Consider the following 21257-nt stretch of genomic DNA (forward strand, 5'->3'; position numbering starts at 1 on the left):
CCCCCCCCCCCCCCCCCCCCTACCCAGGAAGGTCTGATGGGGCATAACTGGCTTAACTGTGCTGACATGAGAGGCAGCTGTCATGTCTTTGAAGGGGTCATAAACTATCAAAGACCCCCAAAGTACCCCCGGACTCATTTTCTGAGGCCCTCCACCAGAGGACTGAAAGTTCCCCCCACCCCGGGGAGGTACCAGGCATTCCCACTTGGCCTGAACATATATTAACCCATTGGACTTTGTGTTTGGTGGGGCTTCTTCCCCCAGCCCCTACAGATCAAGACCATCACTTCGACCAACGATGCAACAATCAAATCTTGTCGTAGATCCCATGGGTGGTGATTATGAATCTTTCTACTCTTATCCGTTCTTTCTTTTCCTTCCTTTCTTTTCCCTGACACATTTTCTTAAGTGCCTTCTTATTGCCATATTACTATAGATAATAGTAACCAAAAAAGCTACATACTGGCTTTCCATTGCAACTAAACTGTTCTAAAATAAACCCTACAGATATATAATTACAAACACCGATCCTTCAGTGTCTTTCACTCTAATCCACCCCAAGGGATCTATTAACAACACTTGAGTTACTCTCATCTTCAGGGGCGGGTTGCAACCAGTTTTTAAAACAACCCCTTAGCAGTTGTGTGCAGAAACCTTGAGGGGATTTCAGAACGGGAAATCCACAGTTACATATCTAAGTGCAGAGAACAATCTCCCCTGCTCAGCCTGGAACTACCACAACCAATTTCCCTTGGTAGAAGGAAATAGATATCAATAAACCCCAGCAGAAACAGAGATGAAGATCTGGCTATATACTTTTGGTCATTAATAACAGTGCCAGCTATGGCAACCACTAAAGATGAGCAACAGCCCTATGAATTTGTCTTTAAAAAAAAATCTACTCCATTTCCATATGGTACAACTGAGTAAGTCATCTGAAGAAAAAGTCTCACCAGTGGGGTCTGATAGTACTTTTAGAACCTGCGAGCTAAGGGGACGTTATGAGAGGGGTTTATTTGTCAAAAGAAACTGTCAGCTCAGCAGAGATATTACAGGGTTTTCAACTTAATCATGAGGTTATGCCAGATTCTCCTCCTTGGAGGACGACTTGGATTAAGGAAATGTTTTAGTGCACAGGCATGGTCTGCCAGAATGTGGCCCCAGCATAAAATCCATCTGCTTGGTTCACCTGTGCATCTTACTAAATTGCATAAATCTGTGAAATAAAGTCAAAGGCAGCATGTGTGAATTTACAGTAAGTTATACTGTAAGAGAAATGTGACACTGTAAAAACAAAATACTTTTAAAGCAGTTTTTCTAACTGGGGAAAGATTTATAACACCACAATCCTCATCTGTGGCACAGACCATTAAAGGCCGATAGGATTTTCATTTGAAAAACCAATGACAACTTAATGAAACTTGTTCCATAGCTTATCCTCACTATTACAGACTTACGTCCTGTTTCTAGTCTTCTACCTTTTGCTTCCATCTCACCTCACTCAATTTTGAAATCTCTTCCCCAGCTACCCTGATGTTCCCTGTTCCCAACAAACACTACAGATCACAGACTGCAGAAAGTGTTTCCTTTGTTTTTCACAGGTAAATTAAACCTCCACCACCTTGGGAGTGGTGCTCTTCTTTGTTCATTGGGTTACTTTCAGCAACCTCCCACTCCCCATCATCCTAGGGAGCAGTGATGCTGAGAAATGCACAGTCTTCTGACAGCCTTGGCGGAAAAGCCTAATCTATGAAGAACATAAAATCTCACTCCTCCATGCCTGTTTTCCTCCAAGAAGGAACAACAGGTGTCCCGAGTCCTGGCTGCTCAGAGTCATTCGGCCATGCCCTCATCCTCCCACATGCAACCTCCACTAAATTTCAGAAAAAATGAAATCCATAAAGACCCAAGTGCTATTTTCAAAACTGAAAAGCCTAATTTTTACTTCAAGTGACTTTTACTCTCACTATAAATCTCATAATCCTGTTTAGCAACAACATGAACAACCTTAGGAAATTGGTCTTTTGGGATGGGAGAGGCCAAGAAGAAGGTGGCTGACATTTTTGAGTTTCATTAACTGTAAAAGCCATTTCCAAAGTGTGAGTCTCCAAGCCAATCATTTTTTAACGTTATGGAAACCCTGAAATTGCCTTCCTCTCTGTAGCAATAGTTCAGTATTAATTGTATCAAAAATTTCAGCCATCCTTTAAACAAGTATTCCCAGGAAAACACACATCCCCTTTTCCTCTTCTTCTACTATGAAAACATTTTACACATATTTTATAGACTGTACAAGAATTTCATAAAATGAAATTTCTGAAATTCTAAGAGTTTGCATAGATATAAGGATAACCTGTTTATGCTGTAAGATTCATGATAGCCGCTATAAGGTGTAGCTATCTGCAGGCAGAATTTGTGAATTGAAGGTTAAAAAGTCAAATGAGCAGAGAACTTGGAAACTGTCAATTTATTAATGCATAATGCACTGATGTCTAAAGGGTATTTTCTGTTTGTTGGGTTTTTATTCTATTTTTATTTCTCAATCTCACCATTTCATAAGCTGTTGTCAAAATTCTGAGATTTAAATTTTCAATGTGATGGTATATAAGATTTATGGTATGGTTAAATTAGTCTAGTTCACTAATAAATATTTCTAGCCTCTGTAAAAATCATATGAAACTTTTGAGGCTATATTAAGAAATAGGGCATTAAATACCTAGATCACACAGTACACAGGAGAAGGTAAACAGTCTTCAGTGGCAAAACAATGTAAAAGAATTAATAATTTAGTCTTGGAGAGTTTTAGCATGGGGTGTAAAATTTAAATGGGATTTTCCCTAGGGACTTTACACAGCCATAAATAAATAAATATAAATACTCTCTTCTGCCTTCTAAAGAAGCAGAAACTAGCAACTCTAGTTGTCTCTAAAGCCATTACAATACAGTTAGAAATATAAATGTTTTACTGTAAAATTATGTACATTATGTACATGTACTTAGCTTGATAAAAGAAAGGAAATATCTTGAAATTTTTTTTAATTAAAAGTTGAAAATAAATTGCAGAGCACATTCTAGCAGGGAGGAAAGAAGCTAGAATTCTCAGAATAATCATCTTCAAGCTTTTTATAGATTAAGTATGATTCTTATATTGGATTTCAAGTGTATACATTATTACAGTAAAAAAGAACCTCACATTAATGCCAAATGCAGAAGCTATTGAAGCACTGTTATGTGAATTCTAAAACAGATTTTGCTATTTTTACTGTAGGAAGACACTCTCTAATTCTCTAGGTCTGCTATTCACCAGCTCTCAAGGATTCTATAAAGACCACTTTGCACGGATAGGAAATGCCACATGAGCTGCAAGGAGCCCACTGACAGAGGTCTCTGGCATTGCCAGGCCAGCTGGGCCTTACAGTGCCACTACCTGATGTCTGTCTGTCCCTGAATTTACAACGAGCAGAAAGCAACTAAGTGAGCTTTTCTTAATATTGCCTCCTCCTTGAGGCCTGTAAATCATCACATGATTAAAGGAACGTTTCAAAATCTGGCTGAAAGAGGGTATAAATTGAAGGTTTTTTGGCAGCCTCTCTCCTCACTCTCTGATGGTGATAACTCAAATACTTTTAAACAAATCAGTGGTGATATTTTATATTCCAAAAGCCCAAAATTTATCCCTCTGGAAGCCAGGAGAGAAGAAATAATTAGCTAATACTATTTTATGCCAGCAGTACTCAAAATGTGGAGCCAGAAAGCAAAAATCCTACTTAAAATGCAGCCATTTTCTTCAAGTAAATACAACAAGATCCTGCAGAGAACTTGTTTCATGTTTTGTTCATAAAATCATGGTATTTAATAGCATCACAGTAGTACAACGATGTTGGAGCTTTAACCATCATCAACAGGTTCCAAAACTCGCAAATGTGGCCCATTAAAAGGAGACAAAAAAGTATTTATCTTCTAGCTTTTGAACCATGATTTTCAAAAACAAAGCTAGGAATCTATTTTATTAATAATGAATAAGAACTGAGATCCTTGCAAAACAGCCTGATTACAGGGCTTTTTTATTTGTTTGTTTATTAATAAAGAACTGTATTATCACATTTGTTTCATAACCACTGACAATGCTCGATATTGAAAAACAACACATCTTGCAAATAAAACTCACATGGTTATTAGAAACTCTGAGTGTTAAGCGCTTTTCCATCAGGGACTGATGGAACCCCAACTGACAAAAGAATGAGCCTTCAGCTCCCCATCTATCTCCAGGTAACATTTCTTGGTATTTAGATGCAGAACGGATGTGAGACAGGGGACAATCTTTTCCTTCTAGTAGTTCAGCTCCCAGAAATGAGTGATATTAGCCACCTCCCATATCCAAGGTGTCCTCTGAAAGCAAAAGCCGAGCCCAGATAGAGGAGACACCAAAGGCTCGCTGTTAACAGGGAAGGCTGCACTATGTGTCCTGCATCCAGAAACAGTCCCAGATGGCACTAATAGCCTGAATGGTGGAAGAGAATAAACTTATCAAAATTCACAAACACCAGAGTGTCAGGAAACATTTCCTAGACTGCTGGAGGACAGCCTCAGAAGTTGGAATGATTTGGAGGGATGAAATCCCTTGCCAAGTTTCACATAACAATATGGTAAATGCTACGCTAACAGGAACAGAGCTTGGCAAACGCCAAGTTAGTCTGCAGGGCTTTCTTTTTTTTTTTTCTTTTTGTCTAGTCAGGCTGTTAGTTTTACAAAATGTCATATTTATTTGTTTGTTGGTTGGGTTTAGCCCAATTAATTTGACATTTTAATTCACCTGAGGTTTTTATTAACATGAGCTACTTGATGTGGATATGTAAAAGGTGAAGGAATAATCAGAACAATCGTGATTAGAGAACACAACAATTAAGCAGAAAAGCATCTGGGATACTGTACAGCCCAAAGTGAAATATGAAGTACAGTATAGTTGCCAAACAGATACTTATCACAGTATAGAGCATAAAACAGCCAGGGCAAAGCAACCTTTCTGGTCTCAACCAAGTGTGCTGCACCCAGCTTGGACTCTGCCATCGCGGAAGAGGTGCAAGTCAGCTGGAACACCCAGGAAAGAAGAGCCAGAGGCCTACCAAATGCTATCAATGAAAAAAACTAAATCAACCTTCATAACAACCTTTCAGCTTAAAAGAAGAGCTGCTATAATAAAGCAGTCTGTTTTCTGTGCCATAATGGGATGGAAATCCTGGGCTTAAACTGCAGTGGGAAAAATTCAACATCCATTAAGAGAAAAAAATTCCCATGAGAACAAACAGGAAAAGCACTGTCTGGATGGAATGAAGAATGCCCACCACTGGGGATTTTTATGGGCAGGTAGGTATAGTAGCTCCAGATTTAGAGGGCAGAGCTATAATGAATAATCTTTCAATTCACTTCCAGTTTGCTGGCTCCAAGACACACACAGCACAGTTACAGCTTCACCAGATTCTTCGGAGGGACAAAGATTTTAACATATATATATTGCCTTCCTGCAGTGGAAAGGTTTAGGAAACCAGTAAGAACATTAAGATTCCAAAACAGAATCACTGACAGCCAAACCATTTTAGTTGTCAAGGAGTATCTGAGGAAGTTGCATAGGGCTGGCAGGTTAGACACATTACCTACACAGGATGTGTGACCCTCTGGAGCAGCAGCTGGTCACCAAAAGGAAAGTTAGCCAGAAAAACAGGCTAGGATGTTCTTCATAAAAAATTGTCCTGCAACAATTTTTTATTTCACAGCCCTCCATGACAATTTTAATTTTAAACACCAAAATTCTGAAGACTTTTAAAAAAATAGATCAAACCAAACAAAACAGCTTTGTAACATATTTGGTTTTTCCTGAGTCGCTTGTCTAGCAAAAAAAAAATTCTAGCAGGATGCTGACTGTTTGCATTGAGGTCTTTAATATCCCATCCTGCTTCCCATGATGAAGAGTAATTTAACTTAAATAATGCATGTTTACTTTGTGACTCTCCAGATGTTCACCAAGGTAGTAGTTTAATAAAACTACATCCCTCCCATGTCCTTCCAAGCACTACTGACTCAAGTTCATCCCTGTTTTAATGGTTGCCTTGAAAGAACATGAGAGCCACACATACCAGATGGTACCACCTGGAGATGTAATAAATATAATCTGGAAAGACTTTGGTCCTCCTCTGTTCTCCTAATCCTACTGATACTGTGCCATATTCTTCTGAAATAATTACAATGGATTATAGAAAAGGTTTTACTTTTTTTTAGCTTTAGAAAAAAAACCTAGAAAATTTTAAATTATACATTTTGAAAGAACATTCTCATGTACATGACAGGTGGTTAACTTTTTTATTGTAGGCTTCTGTTTCCTTTGCATTTAGAAACCTTCAGATTAGGCTGCATCTCAAAGAGGAACTATCCCAGTTCTGCAAAAAATCCAGTGAAAAAACTCTTCTCAGAGAAAAATTCCAATTAAATCACAGTGGTCAAATCTAAGAGTGTCTTTGAAACAATTTTTCAGTGAGTTTCAGTGAGAAGGTTTATGTAAATTCTTAGAAACAATGCATGTTTTTCATGTTTGAAATCAAAATGAATGTGAGTTTAAATTCTGGGATAGGAAAACTCTCTTTTCAATGGAAAACTATGTGTTAATTTAAAAAAAAAAGAAGTTGGATTTTCCTTTTCATATGTAATATAACTTCAAAAAAGCTACATATCATCATTTAAAAATGAAAGTACATTTAGAATCAAGGAGATGGAATCTGCAAGCACAAAAAAGGTCTTTTTATATTGCTACTGAGATGTGTCAGGCCAGCAACGTGGGAAGTAATAGCATATCCTTCAGTATGGTAAAGAGAGAGCCCTAGAGGACTTAGACTGTCTTTCCTCTATTGCTTGTGAAGTAGTCTGCCATCTGAGTTACCTTTTCCCAAAGACAGAATCTCTGCAGCCAGACTCAGACAGGGGAGCAGCAGAGATAGAGTTTGCTTACACTTAGAAATGGAAAAATTGAAGGTAAACCACTTCAGTTACATAACACCTAGAGAGAGAATTAATGCAGAACATACCCACCTCACCCCCCCAAATATATTCTCACATCTATAGATTCCTTGCTTCACCACCTAACCCAAAGGGATCTCTGGTAGGGCAGTACCACAGCTCCATTGACAGTCCCCAACTTAGTAATTGAATTGAAGAAACTTTGCAGGAAATGTAATTTAGGAAAATGGTCATGTAAGAAATTCTCTTGTGCATGTCTTTTGCTTATAAAAAGACAATTTAATCCATATATTTCAGGAAAAAGCAGATGACCTTTGTTGGCAATGACACACAGAGCTATTAAAACCAAAAGAAAAGTAAGAATTCACCTCTCTTTTGCATTTTTAGTAGCATGGGCAATGGAAATCAAATAAAATTTTATATGTGGTAACAATATATTTGCGGGTGAAATACATTCATATGAATAAACACTAACAAGCACAAAATTAAACTACTCTTATGACAGCCCATATTGCTTTCTGAATTGCTACTTAGTAAATGATTCAATATTTGGCTTTTGAACACTGCAGGCAATTTTTTCCCCTCAAACTGAAAAAATTAAAATCAGGAAACAGACGTTTTGTATCCCATCATTTTTATGTAGAATGCAAACTCACTTCTCTAATAGGGTTGCTTTTGCATATGAGAATTGGAAAACCTTTATTTAATAATTTTAAATTTTAATTAAAGAACCTGCTTAGAAAGAAATATACCTACTCCCAATACTTGTTTATCTAAGTTAGCCTTCCTATCAGTAATTTTAATAATAAGTAGTCTAAAAGACATTTTTATTCGCACAACTGAACGTACACACATATATGGCAGTTAGAAAACAACTAAGCAACTCTTACTTCGGATGACAATTTTCCCAAATATGCAATTGGTTCTGCAACCTTATAGAAATTCCTATCAGGTAAAGATGAATCTTAAAATTTAACAAGAATAAAGATGTTTAGCCTGACATATTACCTAGATTACCAACGAAGATGTACCTCACACTAATTTTCAAATTTAACAGCTCTCATAGGATCTCAGTGGATCTTATGACAAAAGAAGCCCTAAACACTTAAGTTAAAAACACATAAAATAGAATATGTGAATAAACACCATCCCACTAGACATTCTGCATGTAAAGCATTTGCTTTGAAGAGCAGACCAGGTGATATGGCAGCCACTGTCTTGCCCTGCTTTTCCATGAGCCACTGATAAAAATTTCATTGTAAATACATAAACTATCCAAAGCAGTGCAGGCTAGCCATTTACACTATAAATCAACAGGCTTGAGATCGTATTTTTGAACATAACTAGGCAGCGTTTTTACGTAAGCAATTACACAAGCATTCTGAGTTAACAGCAAAGCTGGAGCCTCAGAGGCAGTGGGAGGGCAGGAGGGATGGAGACCTCCTCCTAGCAGACAAGGTACAAAATGCTGATGGTCCTCAGCCCACAGGAGTGCAAATGTCCAGCCAGGTGCCACAGGAAGGCTCAAATGGGAATCGGGAATGAAAAATCAGATTCCAAAAACAAAGTTTAGAAAAAGCAGACCTGTGTCTGAGAATGCATGGGCTGTGTCGCCCAGAAGGATGTCAGGTAAAAAAAACCCTGGCAAATGCTCTCCGTTGCACAGGACTGATAGTGGAGGCAATAATTTAGAATAACACTGCCCTTAGTGTCCCAGAAGGTGCTGCAATTTGTACTATTCCTCAGCCTCATATGGAATACTTCTAATGTGAAATATTATCTGTAATTTCTCATAGCTCTACTTATTTAAGATGTTACTGGGCATTCACACCTTTACTAACCTCAATAATTACAGAGGGGAAGATACAGTATCTTAATGGTTTTTCCCTTGCCTCTCAGTGTGGTTAAAACTAGGTGGTCAGATGACAGGACACCACTAATAGTATCCTCTCTGAAATGGAAATAGGCTGTTAGAAAAGCAAACAGCCCTATTAATTTTAGTCAAACATCCTCATCAACTCCAGTGCACACAGTCCAGGCACTCTGCGTTATTCATCCTGGCTCCCACATTTCACTGTTGCCTAAACCCTGCTAAAGTGAAGACACCTTACCCAAAAAGCAGAGAAGCAAAACCTAGAAGTGGTACACTGGGTACCACTTCATAATATAGTGTTTAATTGGCAAACATTGATCTTTCTGAGAGCTACCATTTGCACTGCCCTCTCATTAAGAAGAGGCAAGCCTCCCTGGACCTGCATTTCAGAATCTGAAATACCTGACCTTATTCAGAGTATATTTTTTACTAGCACTGACTCCTTCTTGTAGGCAAATGCCACCTAGGATGTCGCATGGATACACCTTTTTGGGCACAGTACATGATACTCATTGCTAGTCACGGGACTCCTTAAACTCCTGTGTCCTACTTTGTGAAAGCACTATCACCTTGAATTTCATTTCTGCAACTGGGAGGTGGGATGGGAGAAAGTGTTCTCATTTTCTCTTATTCTCTTGCTGGTTTGTAATTTTTCTACAGGGGAAAAAAAGAAAAAAAAACCTCTCAGGCTTGGTACCTCAGCACAGTCACTTGATACTTCTTTCAGTGACTAGCCCTCCCTGACATCAAGGTGAACTTTCCTGAAACCCTTCACAGGTACTGGACATCTCCCTGAGTTGCGAAATGCCAACATTAGCTCCTGCTCTGGCCTTTGACAAGTGTTTTCAGTAGTTTAAGGTTAGAAGCCAAATTTCAGAGACTGGATCATGAGGTTATTGTGTTCCTTGGGGACAGTGCTCACAAGTCTATGTGGGACTAAACATGGGATGCCAAGAGATGTTGCAAACCTGAACAAGGGCTTGTGGTGATGGAGCAAAATGCCAGGGAAATGCCAGCCTACAAAAACACTGTGAAATCTTTTCAAGGTGACACAAGTCACATGTGGAAGACTGTAACGTCTTGTAAACACTCTGGAGGGTGAAATCAATGCAGCAAACAAGTGCCTCCCAGCCTTTAATTGCCCCTGAAGGGCAGCCATTGATGTATTGAAATTTATTTAAGCCTTTGTTATAGCTGTCCACCCTATACAGAAGATACTCTAAAATTGCAGTGATGGGGTAGCAACAAAAAAAATCTTAAACACATGTCAAGAGGAATTACAGTACTTAAGAGTGCAGGAAAAGGACTGAAAACTTGCAGAAGCAAGAGAACAAAGAGGCAAGGAACAAAGCAGAAGGAAATGGAGTTTAACAGTGGGAAGACAGTCTAAGTAATTTCTTCCTGCTGCAAACACTTCTTCAAACTCAAACACAGACATCAACGCTTTTCTATCCATATTCCTGAATAAATTTTATGGAGCCAGCACAGTGGAAAGCTCCCTTGCACATTGTTGCAGGTCCCAAGTGTGAGTTCCCTCGAAAATGTGCCAGTATTCCTCTGGTCAACCCTGCAGCACATGGAGCCAGCAGCAGAGCTCCTGTACCAGCACTCTCTGGGCAGATGACAGCCCCAGAGACTCCCACAGATGCTGCTGTTGATAAAGGACTTTTTCGGAGAATATGGAAAAAAGGTGCAGGTTTTTCTGCAGCTAAGTTGGAGGGATCTACAGTCAGTTACACTCTATAGAGAGCTAGTTACCTACTTCTCTTAAATGCTGAACCCTTAGTAATTCGCGTTACTGTCCCACAAACCAAAGAAGTCTTTGAAAATTAAGGAACCGCCATAAAAAATAATTTTTAAAAAAAGGCAAAAAATGAGGTAAGCTTTCCTGCAACAAAAGCTGGAAATAGTCTCCCAAGAAGATCTTAGAAGCGTTCTTTGGCATTAAGTGGTGAAATCTGTCAAAGTGCACAGAGGGCAGACAGTGGTGGGGCCAGAGGGGAAGGGGGTGACAATGCCATGATGCACACCTGTCTCCTTCTATTACCTTTCACCAGCAGAAAACAAACCTAAAAAGGCCCAACTTGTCCTTCCTGACTGAATCGCAGACATGCAATGCAGTGTGCCACAGCCTTTGACCTGTTCAGGCTGCCTCTGAACAACACAGCAAGAGGGATGTTTGGTGCCACAGGTCTGAATGTTGTTTGCCATTTGCATAACCATCAGGAGCAAACACATGGACAAACTCAAATATTCCAGAGGAGAATCCTCTTGGATTACAAAGCAAGAGACCAATGCAGGACGGTGTCAATATGGAACATCTAAATGGTTTACACAAAAGTCATTAGGGAAATAAAACAATCCATTAAAGATTAGCAGTGCATTGTTAATATGATACAACAAGACAAAAGGAACTAACTGAACACGCAACAAAGTCAGGTCCTAAGTGACAAACATAGGAAAGGACAACCCGTATTTTCATTTTAGCATATATATCCAGGCATTGCAGCAGAGTTGATACACAGAACTATTTGCAGTGTCAGTAAAGTCTTGCAATATCTGTTTATGGCATAAAGCAGCGATTGACTGAGAGATGTTTAGTTGCAAATCATCGTAGACTTGGAAAGCCAACAGAACTATGTTAAATTATAGCAGCTGGGGGCAGCATTTGAAAGAAGGGTGGAGCTCCTGGTTTGTAGTGCAGTTATTTGAAAACAATTTTGCAAAAGAAGTTGGAAGAAACAGGACCACATTTTGCTATTTGATTTAAACTCAGGTGGTTTTAAAAGTGAGAATGTAAGAACAGAAAGCTAAGAAAACAAACTTTTGGCAATAACATTTAACTTGTACAGCAGCAACTGCAAAGGAGCTGCATTCTTGTCCCGCATAAAAAGCAATAGGAATGATTAAGCTTTAAAACACATACATGTACACACAAGAACACATATAATCATCCAAAAACCCAGAACTATGTCAGGATCACAAATGTATAAGGCAAATAAATATATTTAAAAAGGTTCTGATATCACATGAGAGAACATTCAAGGTGAGATTAAAACATTTCTAAGAGAGAGGATTGCCTTTCTCCAGCCAGTTGCAATGTTTCATTTTCCCAGAGCAATGGAGGTGAAGGAGGCGGTGAGGTAGCACACACAAGGACACCCATCCTATTAGCAACTTAGCAGATGTAAGCAAATCTTTCAGCTCAGAAACTAGATTTTGCACTTAAGAACACCACTTGCATGAAACCCCTCCAGCTTTTTACTGGTAAGGGCACTGGAAAATTCAGCGTTGCAAACAGAACATTGCAGCCACAGCAACAAGCAATTCAACACTTAAACTTTTCAACAGACTAAACAGTATTTTACTTCTGTTTTTATAATTTCATGGTCAGTAATTCATCATGAGCACTTCACTTGTCTAGCTGGTTGTTAACGTCTCAAAAATAATCTCCTGTTAAAGCTTCAACCAAGAAAACCTCCTCACTCAAAGAAAAAAGTGTGTGTATATAGGGAGTACACTTCAAAAATTAAACTTTTTCTCCTTTTTTTGGAAATTGGTATAGAAAGATGGAGAAGTTCTGGTCCATTAAATCAAACACTACACCTTTACTAGTAAGGTAAGACCAAAAGCATTGTAATTGAGATTTAAAACACCTAATAATTTAGACTCTTCAACAGTATCTGTAAGTAATGCCCAAACAGCACAGCAAATACCATGGAAAGTCCCTTGACCCTTTCTGTTTTCTTGGAGGATTTTTTTAAGAAATATTTTTATATTGCTATCAGTAAAAAAATCATTTGAAAACAAAAACTGAAGACTAAAAATAGGATAAAACATTCTGCATGGTTGATGAAATTTAACTCTTTTAATTACACAGCTTCATTTCACAGTCAATAAGAGTCTAATATTACCCTCATAAATGTATAGGTTTTTTGGAAAGTGTCATGAATGAACACAACTGAAATAGTGCCTTTTTAAACTTTTGATGGCATCAAATTTAATATCTGCAAAAGAAATCACTGAAGATGTTTAGAACATAATGACTAAAGCAAAAGGGCAATGGAAAACTGCTGATGTCTCCCAAGTAGACTAAATAACATCCATATGAATTTTAATGCCCAACAATGGTGCTAACTCTAATGAATTAACTTAGGTAGGCAGTTAATTATCCAAAGCGTTTATTACCCTTTCCTATCTCTTTACCATTTTTATCCTCCTTTACTGCAGTAAAAAAGCTGAATTTGAAGGAACAGATAGCAGAGACCCTTTGAGAGCTTCAGGAGTCATCCTGCCTTCCTTGCCGCTTCAGGTAACTTAATTGCAGTGTAACCCCACAATTCATGGATGCAGACTTCATTCTGACCCTGCAACTTGGGTGTGAACTCAACTTTGCCAGCAGCACATGCTGAGAAGCTCCATAAACGACAGCGAAGGACAGAGCATGGAACAGACACAGAAATGTGTTTACACATTCAGGAGGGGCAGGGACCTTCTCTAATTCCTGTTTATTTGGATTATTTTTGACAAATAGCACTAAGCTCTATGAAGTTTATGTGTCATGTAAGTGATAGTTACTCAGTGTTATGATTATTTTTTTAAGCCTCGCCGGTCACATAATTATCTCTATTATTTTTGTTTGTTTGAAATGTTTTTTGAACTTCTCTCTTTATAAATCACAAGGTGAGGAACTGGGGAAAATACCCTCTCTTTTCCAACTTCTTATAGATTCTGGGATGTCTTGTGACCTGACTACCTGGATAGATGTTTAAGAGGCATCTGTGTGCTGGTGATATGGCTTAGGGGTTACAGTGGTAGTGCTAGGTTCATGGTTGGACTTGATGATCTTAAAGGTCTCTTCCAACCTTGATGATTCTATGATACTATGTAATCACAGCCTGACCCTGCACTCCAGGATTTACCAAGTGGTTTTCACAGCCTGGATGGGGTTGGCCGGAAATCTTACTAAGTGTGTACTGAAACACATGCATGTCAGTGTGGGAGGATACTGTGCAAGTGGAAGCATGAAGAAAGGATGGAAGTAAAATCCATTTATAACTAAGAATTACTAGCAGGAGGTGATTGGTGACCAGCCTATGGGCAAGTGTCTAGTGAACATGAGGGGTCACGCAGCACTCTGATTATTAAGCCTTATACATGAGGCAGATCAAAGAGGTGTGTGACAAAGAGGACCTGGTAAAACATGGGGGTTGTTGAAAGAGCACTGGGGTTTTTTGATAGGAAAAAGGAAGACCAACCTCTATGTTACACGAACAGGACACTTGAAAAGCCACAGAAATATCCCATACTTACTTTTATCTTCCTGGTTTTCTTCTGCTGCTTTGCCTTCCTCTTCCTCCTCCTCCTCAACCTCCCTCTGCTGTGCTTCTTTATGGTGATCGGCAGCATCAACTGAAAGGCTCTGGCAGCAGTGGTTGAAGCCGCTATCCCGAGGCAGAGTGAAACTTCGGGGCTTTCCCCCATTCCCATTCAGCGCTTGCATCCGCTCACCCTCCACCAAGGGGAAGGGGCCGTAGTGGTCTTGCAGGTGGCACTTCTGGGTGGGCAAGGTCGACTGCCGCCGGTGCTCGGGGGAGACCACGGTCGCCTCGGAGAACACCGAGTCCTCCAGGGGCAGTGTCTGCAGGTAGTGGAGTCCTGAGCTCGTCAGCGGCGTCTCTATGAGGTCCTGCCAGGAGCGCCGCTGGCTCGCCGTCTTGCGCACCGGGGAGTCGGTGGCACTCCCCGCCACCTCTGGGCGAAACTCCTCGTGCGACGACTGTGACTGGGAGGTCTCCGTGGACGAGAGTCGGCTGTGTTTTGGCTCCACGTAAGGGCTTGTGCAGCTCATCTACAATGTCGGCAAAGGAGCAATCTTCAGATCAGTGCAGACCAAGACCTACTGCTAACAATATTACCTTGCTTTTCCTTATCACTGATGGCACCCAGTTCAGTAACAAAGGCAAAAACTCACCTAATTAACCTAATTAATCCTAACTTCAGTGCATGCCCACATCTATACATGTCACACCTACAGGTCAAACAGGGATGCTTATTCATAATAATTATCTTTACTCTGTCCCTTAATCTATAGAATAAGCGGAAAATTATTTGCGGAAAACTTTGCAGAATATGGCACTATGGAAGATATAGAAGACATGTGCCTGGTTCATTAAAAATCTTGAAAATACCTGTTGTTATTGCATCTTGCTAAAAATTTCTTTGGAATTATGTTTGCAGTGCTTGAGTGCCATGATTCAAAGAGTTATAATTTTGTAAGATAAAGTATTGCATTCAAATTAAACATCATGAATGCTCTCTTTCCCCTACCTTCCTCGTTTTTCATTCCAAAAACTATATTCAAGTAAGACACATTAGTTAACACTGAGTATACAGATATGAAAATTAAAATTGCCAGTGTAGAATAAGTTAGAGGTCTATAATCTAGTTTTATATCAGCAACTGCTTCAAGAAAAAGAAAAAAACAAATCCACTTTTGTTCCAATTTATAGAGAAACCTACTTTTTTTGCAATAACAAAACTAGCATCGCTGTTTGCAATACAAGACAGAACATTTTTATGTTGGCATTTGTCTGGAAATGCAAGTGCAATTTGTTACTGTAAAGCTTCACAGCTCAACTGCTGGAGCCTTAGAGAAGAGTCTGTTGTTGCTGAGGTAATAACATTTTCTCAGGAAAGTCAACAAGTGGGTGGTAAGGGATTGCATGGATGAGTAGGTGTCCATCATGAATGAAGAACAGGAAGAAAGAGTTCTGTGACTTAACCTATTCTTTACAGCAAGTGGGATCATAAATCCATGTCCTCTACAAACCAGTGAAAAGAGCAGTGGTGGCCATTGAAGTTAGCAATATGTGTCACTTAACAAATGCCTCAAGTCAAGCACTGACTCAAAAAATATACCAACAAGTGCCATAATGGGCACAAGCACTTACTCTTAGGCTGGAGAGTAGGTAAAAGTGGCACTTTTGGTTGACATTCCTGTAGACAGTTGCAGGTGACTTACCGAAGGTGGCCGTGGGTACGTGTCATACGGGGGTGGTGGGCTGTCTTGTTTCGGTGTTGATGGAGTGTCAGCTTCCTCCTTGTCACTCTCACTCCAGTAATCTACAAGTTATATATGGATCAGATCAAAAACTACCAACACATTTTGATGTATTTGTATATCAGAAACTTGCTTTCACAAAAGTAACTGGAAATTCATTCGCTTGTATTATCAAGAGTGAAATACTAGTGAATGCTGAAGCTCTAAATGTTAGTTGCTGCGATTTGGAATTGTCTTAATATAAAGAGGGAAAATTCCAAACATTATGGGGTATACTAAGTCTAATGTCCCATTAAAGAGATATTAAACAACAACCTGCAAATGAGCCACAAATTAAACTCTTGTATACACCTTATATAAATACAACAGGCATACAGAATACTCTTAATATAAGTATCAGATATTAAAATATTTATACAAAACACAAAAATAATTATGATTGGACATGTATTGGCTGAAAAATACTGGAAGTATTTTTCAAATGGAAAAGATGAAAAACATAGCTTTGCCCAACTCTTGTTGGTTGCAAATAACACTAACAAAAGTAATAAACACCAACTGGCAAATTAAAAAAGTACAAATAATTAATGCTATTTTTCTACCCATTTTCTCCATTGTATTCTACTAGTTACAAAACTTTTTCAATTCAATTTCTAATAACAAACACCTCCATTTAAGATAAGACATAAAAACTTTATATCATATATCTGCTTCATAAAACACCTGCTGCCCTCTTATCAATGCAAGAACATAATGGTGGTATGGTAAGGAAAAATATAATAATGACATTTAAGAACAGAGCTCCAAAACATGGATGAGAAAGTACAAAGGACACACATCTTGTAGGCTAAATTTAATGGGCTATAAAGTTTCATTTTAGAGGAAATCAAGTCTTGGCCAAGCTTATTTCAAAGGGGAAAACACATGGAAGAATATACCACATGGGAATCTATATTTATTCTGTTACAAATATTTTTTGAGGCAGAATGGCACCTAACTAAAAGGACACTGGATGTTAGTATTCCTTACCTAAGAAAATTACTTAATTGCTGACTCAGCTAAAGATGGGTAAGGTAACTTTTAACACTTTTACACATTGTAAGACTTATGCAAACATCTCTGTTGTCATTTTTTTTCTGACTATATTACCTTTTGGTACTTGGGTAAATCGTTGTATGACAGGACACTTTAGCTCAGACTACTCACAAACTAATCTCAGACAATTTTCACTTTGCCTGGTAAGTGTTCAATGAACTGTATGACTTACTACTCTCTCTTTGATAGATAAGGAGAAAAAGATTGATTGCTGCTTCATAAATTATCCAAATGAAAAATCCAAGCTGACATAACATACAGTTTTGATTTTAATGATTTTTCCTATAATTATGATTATTGTATTGCATGATTAATTATCTACCATATCTAATCTTATTCAAGAGGTAAAATGAAAACTTACCTGTAAATGACACCATCTTGAAAGAGATGTCCCTAAATTTCTGTATATTTTTAGATTGTAGTAATGATGGGGACAGCCTTATTTATGTATTTAATCTTTCCATGCACTAGCAGTTCTGTTTTTATCTCCAAGACTTTTGATTTGCTTCCTGTAAGCTTATAGTTGATTCTTTTTAAAGGGTACAGTAAATAAGTTGCATAAATAAAGTTTTCATGACTACCAAATAAAAAAATCCAAACAGTTATGTCTCTAGACATCTGCAAATAATTAACTTTTGGTGAATGAAAGACTAAGTCAATGAAAAGTACATATCCAAATAAATCATAGTTTTAAGAAAACTTATTTTGGGCAACTTAAGATGCCTGAAAATATTGGCATATAGATATGTTTGCTCCTATTACAGCACAGCCTAACAGTGCAACGTGTGGTGAGAAACCTGTCAGAATTGCATCACTCAGAGACATTTCTGCAGGTTTGGAGCTCAACTGTTTATTCTGAAAGTAAAATTTAGCAGTCTCAGTGCAGGTTCCAATTTTAGCTAAAAATATGAAGGTGTTCTTGCTGTCAAATCCACACACAAGAAAACACTGTACAATCACGCCTTTGCACACCTTATCTCAGACAGGGAATTCTGCTGGTAACCTACAGCTTGTATAGAAAATTTCTGCAGTTACAGGGGTCAACTTGCAGATAAAATGTATGAAAATAGCCTCTCACCAACTTTTAAAAATGTTCTGCTTTTGGCAACTGACTCAGAGTCTATCTAAAACATGTATGATGCTATGAAAGAGTTGCTGTATCTCTCTGCAGATTTTGTCCAATTCAGTCATGGATAAAGCTCTATGTATCAGGCATATCTTGAGAGTTTTCTCAATGACTAATAGACTGCATATATTATATATAAACTAACACTGACCTGCCATTTCCTGATGAAATATATTCTATTTATATAAGCAAGGGTTTTTTTCCTCTGATTTATATGACTGGAAAGTGTATAACTTCTCCATCCAAGGAAGTCCCTTGCTATATTGCTAACATTCATTGTATTTAATATGGAAAGTTGATGTTATTTTTATAAAACTGTTCTGTACAGAATGTAACATTTTATTCAGCACTACACCCACAATTCAGTGATTCGTGCATCTCTGAAGCACTTGAAATATATTTGTGCACTTTAGATTCAGAACCATTCAACTGTTAATTGAAACAGATTTGACAACTACTGTTGAATTGTTTCAGAGGTATTATAAAGGTTTGCTGCAAAGGGCTGAACCGAACAGAAATAAAAGACCTTTTGTCAAATCAAATATGTAGATGACAATTGGTACAGTCACTGAATACAGAAAATTTCAGCTTCACAGTTTCTATAATTGCAAAAATATAATTGCTTGGAGTGATAGAGAGGTTTTACTTTGCTAACTTGATGCCTCTGGTAATTGGGACACCACTGAGCTGTATAATAGCCCCTGTGCTGGGAGCCAAGGAAAATCACCAGAGGCATTAAAACAGTGTATGGCAGTGAGGGGGGAATGTGATACTGACTCCCACACTAAACACAAACTAAGCAACACTAAGAGGATACAGTTCTACCTAACTGTATATAACAAATCAACATGAGTGAATGGTGTTAGAGTGATAATAAAGATCTCCACCAGTGCCTGGGATGTAATTTCCATAGTCAGTGGGGTTTCACTGATTATCTTCAATAGCAGGATATTTTAATAATAGGCTACATGAGGCTTGAATGCACGTGATCTCATGTCCAGGAGCTGGATCATCTGCTATTTTATCACTCAGTGATTACTTAGTAGCAAAAATATTTCTCCAAATTCATCTGGATTTTGAAAGGTATATCATGTATGCAATTGTGCACTTGGACAGTGTTAGCATAACATACACCTTTTCCCTTACTGTCCCACATGGCACTGTAATTCTAGTGCCAACCTACTGTCAATAGAAGTTTGAATTTGGCTTTGGATGCCAACACAGAGGATTTCCTAGAAGACTCCAAGATTCAGAGTTTGTTCGCAGCCTCTTCAAGCAGTGACAGATGGTATACACTTCCCTCCAAACAGGTTGCTGTAGTGCTGCCTAGGAAGTATGGATTCTCAAACTGATTTTTAAGTCTGGTGAGGCATCGAGAACATGACTGGAGAACAGTGAGCATGCTGCTGCTATACTGGGCTGTGTGAATGCAGAAGGTCTGGTGTTAAAAATGAAACGATGTGCCAAGGACCATACCAGACTAAAACGGGGTGTGGGCAACACTCCCAAAATAAGCAGTGGCACTTACTAGACAACATGATTAGAAATGAGGCAAAAGAAGATACAACCTAGTTATGTGCCAGAGTGACGGAGCACCCAAAAAACTTCCCATGAACAATATCCAAATTACATCAGTATGCTGTAAGCCACAGCTCTTCAACACCAGGCTGATTCTTCTGGGATTCTCTGTGGTGAGGTGATCAGGCTATGAATCAAGGTAGACATAATTTTCTGATGCTGTTTTTTAATCTTCTACTGCTATAGAATACCCCACCCTCCTGATATTTCTACCTGGCTGCAAAGTCACTCTTGCTTCTGACCAGGGAAAGGAGTTTTTTGGAGAGTGTCTCCCAGGAAAATGGCACTGCAACAACACATTGCAGAGAGACAGACCATCCACACCTTTCTCTTCAGGAATATGAACATGGTATCAGGCCAGATGGTCAGATCTAAGGCTGCTGTCACATAAGTTGGTATAGAACCACAACCACACACCATGTGACAAATTTTGAAGCTTAGTGATAGCCTTTTGAATGCAACTCTCCCTGGAAAATGGCTAGAAATATAGCCAGTGTAAAAAAAAGACTATAGAAAATGCACTAAGTGCACTGCGACTGCAGGTCTGAGCTATAAGTTTTTTGGGCCAGAACCCAGAACCTTTTAAAAGAAGACCTCAGAGTCACAGAACTAAAAAGTGAGGTTTTGACTCAGTGGGCAGCAGGCAGACAGGGACCTCGATAAGGTCTGGATCATCACAACCACTGCGATTTTCTGATGCCTGCTGCTGGGTGCACACCTTACAAAAAAGCATGTATTCAAAAGCTATCTGTTTGCCAAAGGAGCTAGTTGGATCCACACTTCTCTGGATCCATGTCACTGGAAATTCTAAGAAACAACCTCCTCAACACATTCAGATTGACCCTTTATTTTTGCTGTCTGCCAACAGGAATTCTCGTGCAACAACTTAAAGCAAAGCAACTCATTATTTTACACATGCTGCTTTTTTAACCCATGAAATATTAGGTACCAAAAATAAAGAGATGTAACATGTTGTAAGCCTGCAATTCCAAATGAAATCCAAACAGGGCTGGACCATACACTACAATAGAGCAACACCAGCAGAAATCACAAAATTTAAGTGGCCTTAAAATTAAAGTCTTTAGGGGAAATCCCGTTATATCAACAGACTTTAGAAGAATAGTTTTGTTCATGAGACCAATTTCATGCACTCCTGCCCTCTGAATTCAAACACCAAATGCAATGTTTAATTTTTATTTTTTTTAGCTTGCAGATTCTGAAGTTTCTTCTGATAAGGTACACAGATTCTTTGGTACCACATACAGGAGCTTACTGCCACTATATCTGCTGCTTTTAGCTACCTTCTGCAGCCTTCTCAGAAATACTCCAGTGTCTGTGGATCAAAATCTGAAGGAGCTAATCTAAACCCCTGAAAGAGAAGGAATTCTGTAAAGCAACAGCAGTGATACCCATATGTGAATTGCTTTCAGAAGTCGAGAATGAGGCCTGATACACAGCAAGGAAAAGAGAATATATGAACTTGTGTTAAGAGCTGTCAGAGGAAACCAAAATAACAA

General features: G+C 38.7%; 1 protein-coding gene across 6 annotated transcripts in view; it reads right to left on the reverse strand.

Moving 5' to 3' along the window:
• CNKSR2 (connector enhancer of kinase suppressor of Ras 2) overlaps positions 1–21257 on the reverse strand; it is a 206728-nt gene that overhangs the window by 24287 nt on the left and 161184 nt on the right. For all 6 annotated transcript variants that reach the window (XM_027637473.1, XM_027637464.1, XM_027637456.1 and 3 more), the window contains 2 exons: positions 15903–16003; positions 14192–14729 (listed from right to left, as the gene is read on the reverse strand). In XM_027637473.1, coding sequence (XP_027493274.1) covers positions 14192–14729; positions 15903–16003 — 639 coding nt within the window. The remainder of the gene's footprint in view (positions 1–14191; positions 14730–15902; positions 16004–21257) is intronic.

The sequence above is a fragment of the Corapipo altera genome, unplaced genomic scaffold, assembly GCF_003945725.1.
Source record: "Corapipo altera isolate COAL_440 unplaced genomic scaffold, ASM394572v1 0, whole genome shotgun sequence".
Classification (NCBI taxonomy): Eukaryota; Metazoa; Chordata; class Aves; order Passeriformes; family Pipridae; genus Corapipo; species Corapipo altera.